Below are 12495 nucleotides of genomic sequence, written 5' to 3' on the forward strand. Positions count from 1 at the left end.
CAGTGGATGGCAATAGTATAGATTCAGACTACCACGAACAAAATCCTATTCAAGAAACAGGGCTCTCCTACCTCTTCCTTCCTGCTGCAGTTCTTTGAACCCCCTAGAAGCCTGCTGCTGAAGGTTGGGGGCACCGTAGAGTCTTATGGGCTATGGCATAGAAGCTACAGGAGGAGGATGGGGCTCCACAAAAATCCAGAACTCTCTTCTGTGCAAGCAGAAGTACTTTCAGGCAGTCCTGGGGCCCTGCCAGCACCCATTTGTCATTACTGAGGCTACATATTTAAGAAGACAGTTGACTGCTGAAGGGGGGGGGGCAAACTACACAGCTCAGGGTCTGAGCAAAGAGAAACTGCAAGAACATCCCAGTGACACAACACTTCCAAAGAGGGTAAATTAAATAGGAATTGTATCCTATCAGTCACTTTACGTAAATCCATACCACAACTCTGAGGTATCCCATTGCACGTACCCTGACAGAGATAATACCTTTGCCTAACGGTCTGCTTGAATACAAAATCTCCTGTTAGTGTCCCTTTTGTAAATAAAAGTGCTTTGAGCATGCAGTAGCTACTCTCCCCTCAACAAGACAGTGCTTTGTATTAACTATGTAAGAGTCTCTCACATTCACAAATCGGGCGTCTATCCAGAGTAACTCCATATTATAGCTAAGCAAGTATATTTTAAAGGTTTTAAGAGGACTGCTTTAAGTTTGAGCATGTTTAGATTAAGAAAACTAGGTATCTAATTTTGAACATCTAAAAAGCAGACCAGCTGTTCTGTACCAACGTTCTAGAGAAGAAATATAAAAAGTCTGGACGGCCTCGGGTCAGACTTCCAACCACCATGAAATTAGCTCTGTAAACTACGAGATGCTACGAGACAAGCAACTTCAGAAATCAAGGGAAGCCATTTCAAAAGAAGTTTGTGACACAAGGAAATCTTCTGATAAAGGGGGGGGATCAAAAATTCCATGAGGGATGAGCTTAAGCAGCTCTTTGAACCCAGCCGTTGATTTCAGACACACTGGGCTTTTATGTATTTTCAGTTTCCTCATGTCTAACCTGATTCTTGTGTGCGTGTGTGTTTTCTTTCCAGTTTTGCACATGTTTTGCTCCCTCTGATGGTCGAATCGACATCACACAGCTTTAAATGAAGCGTTTCTCCCAGTAGTTTAAATCAGCAGCTTTTTGTGCTTGATTAAAACTGGTGGGTGATTAAAAACTGGAAGGTGGGAACAAGAGTGCCACACTGCAGGCCTGAACAGGATTGGGCCCTCATCAAAGCATTTTTAAACAACTTTAAAATGGCAGCGGCATCCTTGCAGCAGCCACAAGGATGCCGTCATGTCTAGTCTGGCCCTGAGAGCTACTTCACATTTAACCAGAAAGCTATTCGCTGTAGATTATAACATTGTTTCCTGTGCATCTCTGAACGCTCAGCGGATACTTTTATGACATATTAAATGCCTCTCGGGTGGTCTCCAGTTTCATTCCTGGAATTAGGCAATCCTAACGCTTCATCAGACGAATCTAAGGACATTTTTCCTACACAAAAAATACCCAACATGCAACAATTCCCAAATGCATGTAATTGAAGCAGGGTAGACATCTGCACAGTTTCGTTTCATGTACAGAGGTGTATCAATTTTACATTTTTCCTATGCAAAGATTACCTCCATGTAGGAAATGTATTTTGAGTTTCTACACTGGCTTGCTGCCCTGAAGGATGCTCACATCCTGATAAATTAGATTATGCCATTTAATTAGCATAAATTATATTGCGCTATTTAAAATAATCTGATACACAATTACAATAAAAACAATGAAATGACAGTGTAAATCAGAACATGCAAACTGTCCAAATAAAACTAACACAGACCACTACTATTCTCCTCCTTCCTTCTAGCCATAAATTATGGCCTTCACTTTTCCTTCCTTACAACCCTTACTTTAACCAAAGCCTCCGTTCTTTCCGACGCTATATAACTGTGCCTCTCTGCCTAGCGAAGATGCTATTATTTGCTTTGTACAATCCATTACTCTGATCCAGATCACAGATACGTGATTCAAGTGAGAAATGGTACACATGAACACAGAGGTGGAGAGAGGAAGCTAAGGCAAATTGAAAGGAGGGGTTCCTAATCATCCAGCACATAGTTCCATGTTCTGTGTGCAGAATGTTTCCGATCTGAAAGGGAGACAACAGATCTCCTTGGGTCCCTGCTTTTTTATCTATACCTGCTGCTGATAAAGCGTTTGGATATTTAGGATGGAGAAAAGCCTGGTACAAGGAAGCCCAAGGAACAGATGTCTCATTGGTTATTTAACTGGCTACTTACCCGACTGTCAACTGCAGAGGTGGGAGCACTATGGACTGCCAGCCAGCTGGTAAATGGACCAGTTACACCACCAGTCAAGTAATCTTGTTGTGCTTTAGTTAACTGGTTCTAATAGTCCAGTGCATATTGTGGGGCTTATTGCCAGGCTGCCTCCAGTGACTGTTATGGACTGTGAATCTTATTGTTATGTTGTTTTAATGGTACCCACCCTGAGCCTGGCCTTGGCTGGGGAGGGTGGGTTATAAATCTAACAAGTAATAATAATAATAGTAATACATGACATAACTACACAGACTTTAGCAATAGCTGGGATACAACGAACAACTGGTTGTGTACCCAACGGGACTTTGTACTCATGTCTCTTCAACAGTTACCCCCATGTCATGAACCAAGCTGCTTTAGGAAATGAAGAGAACTTTTACAAGCAGATTGTGATATGTCATTAGGTTCTGACGTTCAAAGTAAAATAAAACAAAAAAACACCGAGTTGGACCCAGTATTCCCACTTTTCCTATGGTACAGTAGAATCACCTTCATGGTGAATGTCATTGTTCAAGTTATAAAATGGAGTTACCTCTGATGTAATACATTACCTGTGCAAAAATAACAATGGCTAGAGTGACTTCAGGGCAAGTCCCAGAAAGACAGGGGATGCTCCCCACCAAACTGTTGGGGAAAGGATGCAATTCAGGCCCGATTCCTGTGACACCCAAGTTGTTCTATCAAGCTGGAGAAGAGTCCTAATGGTAGGGTGCAGAAAACTAGCCCTATTATTCTATGCCTTTTGGGGGGGCAGGCCACAACTGATGACTAACTGTGTTGTAGTGAGTTACAGCCAAACTCCAGCTTTTGCAGAGGCATCTAGTGAAGGACCGAGTGAAATAATTAGTATTTACTATTAAAGGATTAATAGTTTCACCTGAACTGCCCCCTCTTTGAAAACATGTACTCCTTTACAGCCACACACAAAACTCAGCTGAATATTGGTGTACTAAATCTCCATTCCAGTTGCGCCACACATCTAACAAACTTGTATTAGATGAGCTACCTAAAGCATTCTAAGGGTGAAACTTAGTTAAAGCATACCAGACTGATGGAGTGTAGGAGGTACAGGGGTCTCCGAGGATGGTCTTTGTTCATTGTCAGGTGATGACAGTAAGGAAGTAGAAGGGGGGCTTTCTGTTGAAGAGGATGTTGAGGGAGCTTGTGCTGACATTGTGGAGGAGGATGACTGCAGCTGTTCTGGACCATCCACTTCCATTGTGGCCTCTGCTTCAGTACTTGCAAGGGCACCAGCAGCAGAGACGTCTGATCTATTAATTTCACCTTTGTGGGGGAGGGAAAACAGCCAAACAACTTAGTAACAAAGAACTTATTCTATGTTGCTAGCTATTTATCTGATAAAAGGAAGTGCATAACACAGTACATCATGAGAATGGACCTCAAAGGGTTTGAAACCTAAAATAAAAAATCTAATTAAATGCCACTTCCAACTGCAAAACAACTTCATTGATATTTCATACTGAAGACTGGGAGTGTTAAAAGTAGTCACCTCTAGACCGAGATCTTCCTCTTCCTCTGTTGCTCTGTGCGACTTCACTGGCTTCTTCAAACCACCTTGACAACATGTCGGACATTCTTTGCATTAATGAGACATTGGGGCTCTGCTCCCCTGTATGTAAGCAGACATGATAAAGTTTTTAACAAAAGCAGTACAATAGCTCTGTGCCTCAACTACATGAAAAAGCACTGAAATCTTGCCTATTCAGGCCTCTGCAGAATGAAAGCAATGGCTCAAAATGAGACTAAAAACGGAAGAGCAAAATGAAATTTTGTAAAATAAAGAGCTATATAATACCTTTCAAATCAATTAGAGTATACTGGTACCATGTTTTTACAACCCAACTCTTCCTTTATTACAAAATAGAAAAGGGGGGGGGGAGGAGGGAGGAAGCAAGTATGATAAAAGGATGTTGAAGAGGATACAACTTCCCAGTGGTACCTTCCATACAGGCCCAGAAACAAATAAGCAGCCAGTGCAACTGTTTTGAAACTAGGAAGATATGTTCCCTTCTATTAATGTGGGTCAGCAAATCAAGCTGTCATATTTTGTGCCATCTGATGCTTCCAAACAATCTTCAGTGCCAGCCCCATGTAAAGCACATTATAGCAATCTAGCCCAGTTGTGACCGCAGCATAGGTAACTGTGGCCAAATTCTGCCCTCTTGACCACATTAGTTGAAAATGTACAGATATAACTACATTATACCAGCTATATGATTATGCAGCTCATCCATATGAATACTGTGTATTACACTGCAAGCCTGAATCTAACGTCAATAATGCAGTCAATGTCTACCATCACAAAGCTACAGCAACATTTGACATTGACTAAATGATATTCGATGTAACAGAACAAGTATCATTTTGGTTCAGAAAGTAAGAAGGGAAAAACTAAACTTACCATCTCTTTCTCGTTCACTTTCAGGCCTTGCCCTCGGCCCAGTATCTGACCAGTCTCCTCTCAGTCGCAAACGTTTGACAGGAGGTTGCCGTAACTAGAGAAACACAACAAACAGGGGCCTTTAAGATGCACAAGTCCTATACTAACAAAATAAGGTTGATTTATGTATTAAATGAAGGCCAAAATTCTCACACAGTTTATTGCAGTAGTGTTTTCGGCTTGTACTGTTGTTAGCAAGACAGATGAACTGACAATCGTGGTCTGACAACTAATTTGGTCTGGAAAAGAAACCATTGAGCACCAGTGCAGGCATAAGGGCTGATTTGTTAACCACAGGCAGCAATCTAAATGGTTGCTTTAGGAACACCCTAGGGCTTAGGCATGCCCAGTAAGAATTGTTTAACTTCGTCCTTTCAAAGTAGGTCTCCACGACACATTAAAAATCGTTTTTCAAACTTTCTTTGGTTTCAAAAGATGTTTGCTCTGTGACACAGTTGAGGCTAACGTTTGAAACGCAAATTAAGAGTGTTCTTGGGTGAGCTATGCAATCCTTTGGATTAGATCATGGTTAAGACTGGAACCAAACTGCAAGATGTACTACCTCCTTACAATCTTCTGCTTTGTAGAACAAATTTCCCCTTCCTAACATCACTTAAGGAAAACGACTATACAAATGTTAACCAGGATGCTTTGCTAGTTGGTTTGAAAAAATGAAGGGTGTTTACTGCTTTTTAGTATTCCAAGTAAGAATATAACCCTTTTTTGGGGGGAGGGGGAGGAACTGTAACCTCAAAAGTTAAAAATAAGTATTCTGGAGTCTCAAAAGACAAAAGTGCAGTCACTTTTTAATTATATTGATTTAGGATTGCATAGCAGCTATATTGTAAGGTAGCTAAATGATTAACATCTGCATGCCTAATAGCAAAAAACATAATACTTCAGTTAATAAAAAGAAGGCTTTTTTTTTTTTTACTTTTGACAACAGCTATGGATTTTGCCATTGAAAAATGCCTCGGTCTTCTATAACTGATGGCAGTGATGGCTACAGGAACACAGTTAATTGCTTTACTAAGGGCAACACTTGTATCTGTGGACTTCACAGAGTGGGAGATCCCTATTTCCCATTCATGCTGCAGCCCGTTATGCCTCTTGAAATTTTGTCCCTGAAGTCAATAGACACCCAGGAACACAACAGGGGCAAAGTAGGGTGGAAATCAGAAGAAACTGCTGCACCCTTCTATAAACGGAAATGAAGTTCTGTTGGTGGGGCTGCATGATTAAATACATGCCAGTTTTATCTTTTGGCAATTTTTGGTAATCTCCTTGTAGTCGTGTAGTGAAGAGTACATTTTTAACAAAATGCTTGGCAGTCTTTTCACCTGCTGTGGAAAGTCAGCAAGAACAGGCAGTTTTCTTTGCTTCGTTCTTTTCATATATAACACTGTTTTAATGCATTGTTCTCCAATTTTGCATGTCAGCCTTGTTGCATGATTTGCATGCAACTGTATGTTGCTATGTTGTATGTATTATACTGTTTTTGGTGCATTGTTCTCTAGCATTATGATCTAGTTTTATTCACTACTGGTTGCTTTATACTGTTCCTATAACATTCTTTTTAACTGATAAATCTGCCTTGGGTCTCAATGAGAAAGGCATACTATAAATAGGGTTGCCAGCTCTGGGTTGGGAAATATCTGGAGATTTTGGAGGTGGAGCCTGGAGAGGGAGGGGTTTGGGGAGGGACCTGAGCATGGCGCTGTGCCACAGAATTTGTCCTCGAAAACAGCCATTTTCTCAAGGGGAACTGATCTCTGTCTCCTGGAGATCAGTTGTAAAAGCAGAAGATCTCTAGCGCCCACCTAGAGGTTGGCAACCCTAACTATAAATTAATATGAAGTAAATAAACAACTAAAGTAGCTTGGCAATATTGACCACATTTTATATTGCAAATTTGTAACTCCTTCAATATCTCTGTCTGAGAAGGGGAAAAATTATAAAACTGCTTTTATGAGTTCCCTTAGTTTCAAAAAGAATTGGGCCATGTAGCATGGGGGTGGGGGAAGGGCTACTTTTCAAGACAGGAGCTGCTGGGCACGGGGAACCAGTGGCACCTAGACATTTATTGGATTTGCAGAATTTATTAGGTACACAGAGACATTTCATAATCTAGTTATACATGCTTTCATCATATTTGTATTTGAATAAATAATTCAGAGCATATATGTGGCTTGTTATATCAGTCTTTTTTATAACATGTAGGGCAGAATATGTTTTTTGGAACGTTAGTACTGATGGATTCTTACAAACAGTGCCAGATGAACTCTTCGTGTTGCTATTTCTGTCTTCAAGGAAACATTCTGTTTATTAGTACATGGCTGCTCCTATATCTAGAGTAGAATTTCATATTGGTAAGCCTGTCCAGCAAGTTTTTGCAGCCATATCGTGAAACAGAGGGAAGTTCTCAAGAGCCAGTTTAGATGTGAAGATATACAGAATACCAATATATCATGGCATACCACAAGATTCCCAACTTGCTCAGGATTTAATGATCAACAATTCAGAAATTGCTTTCTTGTCTAATATAAGCAATCGCCTACAAAATATACTGCATTTTTACTGTGCTTTAAAAGATTAAAGATCTCTTTCCACTTGCCACCAAGGACAGGCACAATTTGTGCACAATGGGCAAATATGTACAAATAAGGCATAACTCCTGTCGCCATTTATGTGAAATTATGTCCACAGTAATTAAACACTATATTTTCACACTGTTGTCCAAATACAGATTATTCAGGATCTACAAATGCTGCTTAGAAAATTGTTTTTATACGCTCAAGATGCTATATTTAAGTGGATAAAAGAACAGCAAAGTGTGCAATACAGCATGCATTCCCATCATTCCTCAAGCATGTCCTTTCTTCTCCCTTTTTTTATGTTCACCCTTTGATACAATACATCCATGGGCAGGTTTCCTTGTATGCTTTTAATGTTGTGTATATTGCTTAGTGACCACATGTCTATAAATAAATATTATTGCATATCTCTAAAAGTAGTTCACTACAATATCCTGATCTCTTATTCTTACCCACACTTCTGCTCAAAGCTAACAACCAAGTCAGAGATTTGTGCTTAGCATAGTAGAATGGATATTTTTCTAGAATTTGCATATTATTGACCAGTACAAAGGGAAATCATAAATAAACCAACCTGCTGTTAAAGTAGGGGTGCTAATTTTTTAATTAAACACTATCAAAATTAGGACTATAAATTTTAAGCAGTTTTTCTCGTGGAGTCCTGACTAAAGCTTTGATTAACCTACAGGACCAATTTTAATTGCATTGGCAAATGTTAATCAATAAGACAACAAACTAAGGTAATGCTTTCTTTTTAAGGCTTTTTGATTCTGATATAAAGAAAATAATAAAGACAGTCTTTCCTTATAACAATGTTTGCCTGCATTCCTAATCTCACACACTCCAATCCTCTCCTGAATTTCCTAGTTTGCTGAAAATACTGCTTGCTGTGATATTCTAACAAGCCACAAACTGGACACCCACTTTAAACCATAGTTTCCAATTCACAACTTACAAAAACCATCATTTGTCTGACTGAGAAGTCACAGCAAGGTCTGATTTCAGTGTATCATGAAATAACTGGAGTATGCGAGGAGAGGAGGGAAGGAGAGAAGGGAAGAGGAAATGGACGAGCCCAAGAAGTAGGCCCAACAGCCCTATCACGGCTAGGCTATTACATCTTAATGAGGTCACAGAAAAATAACTGGTGCTTAGTAATTTTGAAGTTGGCTTATGATTCCTTCAGTTATTTCAATGCCATCGATACTGAGGGCTGAGTAACACAAAAATGTATTTATATTTAGTCAATAATTCACTTTGTTGGTTACACAGTCAATAATTACTCAACTAGAAAATCTTCAATCAGCTGATAATCCAATAAAGATATGTATATTCTATGTGGTTACATCACAGCCTTAGGTCCCAAGCACATTGCTTCCCAGATGTCAATTTGCAAACTGCCCCACTTTCTTCATTTCCAATGGATCCCCAAATCGATTTTAATAAGTTTTCTTGCAAAAATAACATGTATATACATTAAAAGGTACTAAGAGATATGGCATCTTCTCTTCAAAAATAACATTTTTAAAGAACTGTTTCAGTATGGCTGATTTCTGGTGTTAAGGCTTTTGTTGGTAACACACACTTACCTCTTCTCTTCTCTCATCTGAAGAAGGAACTTTAAGTTCTCTAGCTGTATCATCCTTGGGGTCAAACAAGTATATGTAGTCTGAAGAATAACTCACAAGAATTTCTTGGCCATCTTCACTGTAGCATAAGGATGTAACTCTGCAGGATTTATTGTTGAGATGGGGAGGAACAAAACGGGCAACCAACCCTGTAGTGCCCCGACCTGCATAATTACCTGAAAAAGACAAAAAGGTTTACATTTCACACATGCAAATTAATGCACCTTACATATCTTTTCTAATACTAAGTCAAAACAGGAAGAGTGCTTTTTGCAAAAGATTTTGCAAACTAAAAAAAACAGGCACTGACTGTTCCTGACTTTTCCTGGTCTCTGTGTGTGGGGAGGTGTTCCACAAAGGATTTTAGAGCGACACCATTTCTTTCTGCCTTCATTCTGGACAGGCTTAATAGCATTGCTATGAAGCAGTTGTGATGCCTTTATCACACTGGCAGAATAACACTAGAATTGTGTATCAAGAAAGAAGTCACCGTTAAAAATTGATAAATTTTGCACAAGGATTGACTGTTTTCCTGTGAATACACAGTACTGTCAACAGTGAGAGTCTTTTTGTTTGTTTTTTGCCATCAGCTCACATTTGACTTATGGAGACTCCTGGTGGGGTTTTCAAGGCAAGAGACATTCAGAGGTGGTTTGCCATTGCCTGCCTCTGCATCATTTTAAATAACAGAAATTCAGTCTACTAGCATCGTAACGCAACAAGGGAATGTTCAAACAGTAGTTACATTATGGGGTGTAGGATGGAATGATTCTATGGGGGGGGAGGGAATCATTCCATCCCACACACCTCCCTCAGGCATACTTCATGATAATGCCTAAGAAACTGCAAAGTAATGTTAAATTAAATTCTGCACCCTTCTCCAAGCATCGCTCAATTAATCACTGAAACCCCACCCTTAAGCCTTTATCCCCTAATCAAACTGTAACTGAACACATCTTCTTCCCCGTTTTATCTTTGCCTCCGTTCTGCTTCCGTCCCATACAACTTCCTTGTATGTTGCAAGTTCCTCAGGGCAGGAATTTTTTTTTTTATCGTTACTCTGTGAAGTGCTATGTACAGTTATGATACAATGTTAAAAACAAATAGTTAATTTTTATGCTGGATATCATGAAACAGAGATAACAGCACCTCATAAAAAAAATAACCTGCACTTATTAGTGATGGCTGTAACTTAAAGGAACTTACAGCTTCTGGAAGGGAAACTGCCTCTTATTATGGGCATGCAACTTTCTCTCTCTGAGACACTTTTAAACAGCTCTTGCACCGATACGGAATCTCCTCTTTTAGCTCAGGGGACCTTATTAAAAGTCACATTTTAAACAGCAGTTTGGGAATACATGAAAAGAAGGGGTGACTGTGGGCTCAATGCGATAGTCACAAACTAATGGCAGTGTGCATGTATGCCTCTAAATCAAATTTAGTCACCTTTAGAAGATTTTTATCCTGCATTTCTATTAAAAAGTACTCAAAGCAGCTACACATAAATGTTTGCACATCTTTAACTTTCAATCCATATTACAAGAACATTTCCAACCCAAGCCTAGAAGAATGTGAGATTCTTTCAAAACTGTAAAACAAGTTACTATAAATACAAATAAATAAAATAATCAGAGGCTTTGCAAATCAATCTCTACACAGAAAGTATGCCTTCTAATAAACAGTCGCATAAAAAGTTGACATCTGATAAAATTTAAATGTAACATTCACATATAAATCATTTTACAATATTATATATTCTCCTACCTGTTGCTCTTGTGCCAAGCATTCGCCGATCATATATCCTTACTGAACTATCAGAGCAACCAACTGCAAGGTAATAAGGAATTGGAGGGCAAATAGCTACAGAGGTGGCAGCCCTTCTACAGTTTATTAGAATATCCTAGAACAAAGGGGAAATATTACACTTATTTAAAAAGCAAATGAACACCAGGCAATATATCCTCCTAACTAATTAATTTTAAAGTAAAACCAAGAGAGCTCATTGTAAATTTAGTCAAGTTTGCCCCTCATTAAAAAAATTGTTTTAAGCATTATTGGTAGGCAAACAGAATAGCTACTGAAGTGTGTCTAGGAAGATAAACAGCACGGACACAATGTTTAATTTACCAGTTTCTGCAATAGTTAAAAGTGACTAGGATGTGGATGGAAAAGGCAGAAACTACCTAACTAGTTTTAAAGGACTGGCAATGTAACCCTGTATAGTTACTCCAGTCTTACCACTGACTTCAATCAACATATGAAGCTGTCTTATACTGAGTTGCACCATTGGTCCATCAAAGTCAGTACTGTCTATTCAGACTGGCAGTAACTTCCCAGAGTCTCAGGCTGAGGTCTTTCACATCACCTATGACCTGTTCCTTTTTGCTAAAGATGCCAGGAACTGAAACTGGGACCTTCTGCAAGCTACGCAGATGCTCTACCACTGAGCCACAGCCCCTCCCCTTAGACAAGAGGAACACTGTACCAGATTGTGCTGTGGGCTATATGAGATTTATCTATAGATAACTGGCCGTGAGGCAAGAACAATACAGTGAGATCAAGAACTGAAAATAACTACAACATAAGGATGAAACAATAGTTAGTATGGACTGTAAAACACTGATAAACTAGATGGGTATAATGCATACTTGAGGGAAAACACCATTAGCAAAATCACCAAAATTGTTTTAAAAACATGTAAATATACTTATACATCCTACCATTCTGCTCTGAGAAGTCTACTGTCTTCCTCCAGCCTAAGGAGCTGTACTTCAGTGTAAATATCTCTTTCTCCAGTGAAAGTTAGAGGAAGACTTCAAGCTTTGCTGAGTGAAGGTCCCTGGAAATTTCCCCCCCAGATTTGTCCTTCAGTAACTTACTAGAATCCTAAGCAGCAGTACTCAAGCAGCTCAGGATCTCAGATTCTAAACACACAGTACAGCTTTTTATGTAAAAGTTTCTCTTACATCTTTACAATCTTCTTTTGTGCAACTTGTCTTGATTCTAGTATCAAACCATCTTACGGTGCCATCTTCACCACATGACAGGAAAGTATAGGGATCATTTGGGACTGTCATAATCTTGAACATAAACAATAAGAACAATTTAATGTCGCAAAAACCAGTAAATGCTTTAGAAATAAACACCAAGACCAAGCAAATTATTTTGTGGACCCAAGAAAACTTGGGATTTCCTTTTCTTGAAAAGGAGTTCCTTGGATCACATAGCGGTGGGAAAATGCAATCAAGTCACAGCCGACTTATGGTGACCCCAACAGGATTTTCAAGGCAAGAGATGATCAGAGGTGGTTTGTCATAGTGTCACATAAGGAGTTTTTGAAACTGAGGGGAATTTCAAGTTAAGTTTGATATGAAATTTTCTACAAAGTTTAAAAATCCACTAGACACACATGCGCTCTTGGGAAAGTCT

At 39.2% G+C, this 12495-nt stretch overlaps 1 protein-coding gene across 3 annotated transcripts in view; it reads right to left on the reverse strand.

Moving 5' to 3' along the window:
• The window catches only part of DCAF6 (DDB1 and CUL4 associated factor 6), a 48950-nt gene that overhangs the window by 24337 nt on the left and 12118 nt on the right, over window positions 1–12495 (reverse strand). For all 3 annotated transcript variants that reach the window (XM_056858724.1, XM_056858721.1, XM_056858720.1), the window contains exons 5-10: window positions 12033–12146; window positions 10831–10966; window positions 9028–9242; window positions 4806–4899; window positions 3894–4013; window positions 3428–3667 (exon numbers count right to left, since the gene is read on the reverse strand). In XM_056858724.1, the coding sequence (XP_056714702.1) occupies window positions 3428–3667; window positions 3894–4013; window positions 4806–4899; window positions 9028–9242; window positions 10831–10966; window positions 12033–12146 (919 nt within the window). The remainder of the gene's footprint in view (window positions 1–3427; window positions 3668–3893; window positions 4014–4805; window positions 4900–9027; window positions 9243–10830; window positions 10967–12032; window positions 12147–12495) is intronic.

Source organism: Euleptes europaea, chromosome 12 (genome assembly GCF_029931775.1).
Source record: "Euleptes europaea isolate rEulEur1 chromosome 12, rEulEur1.hap1, whole genome shotgun sequence".
In the NCBI taxonomy this organism is placed as follows: Eukaryota; Metazoa; Chordata; class Lepidosauria; order Squamata; family Sphaerodactylidae; genus Euleptes; species Euleptes europaea.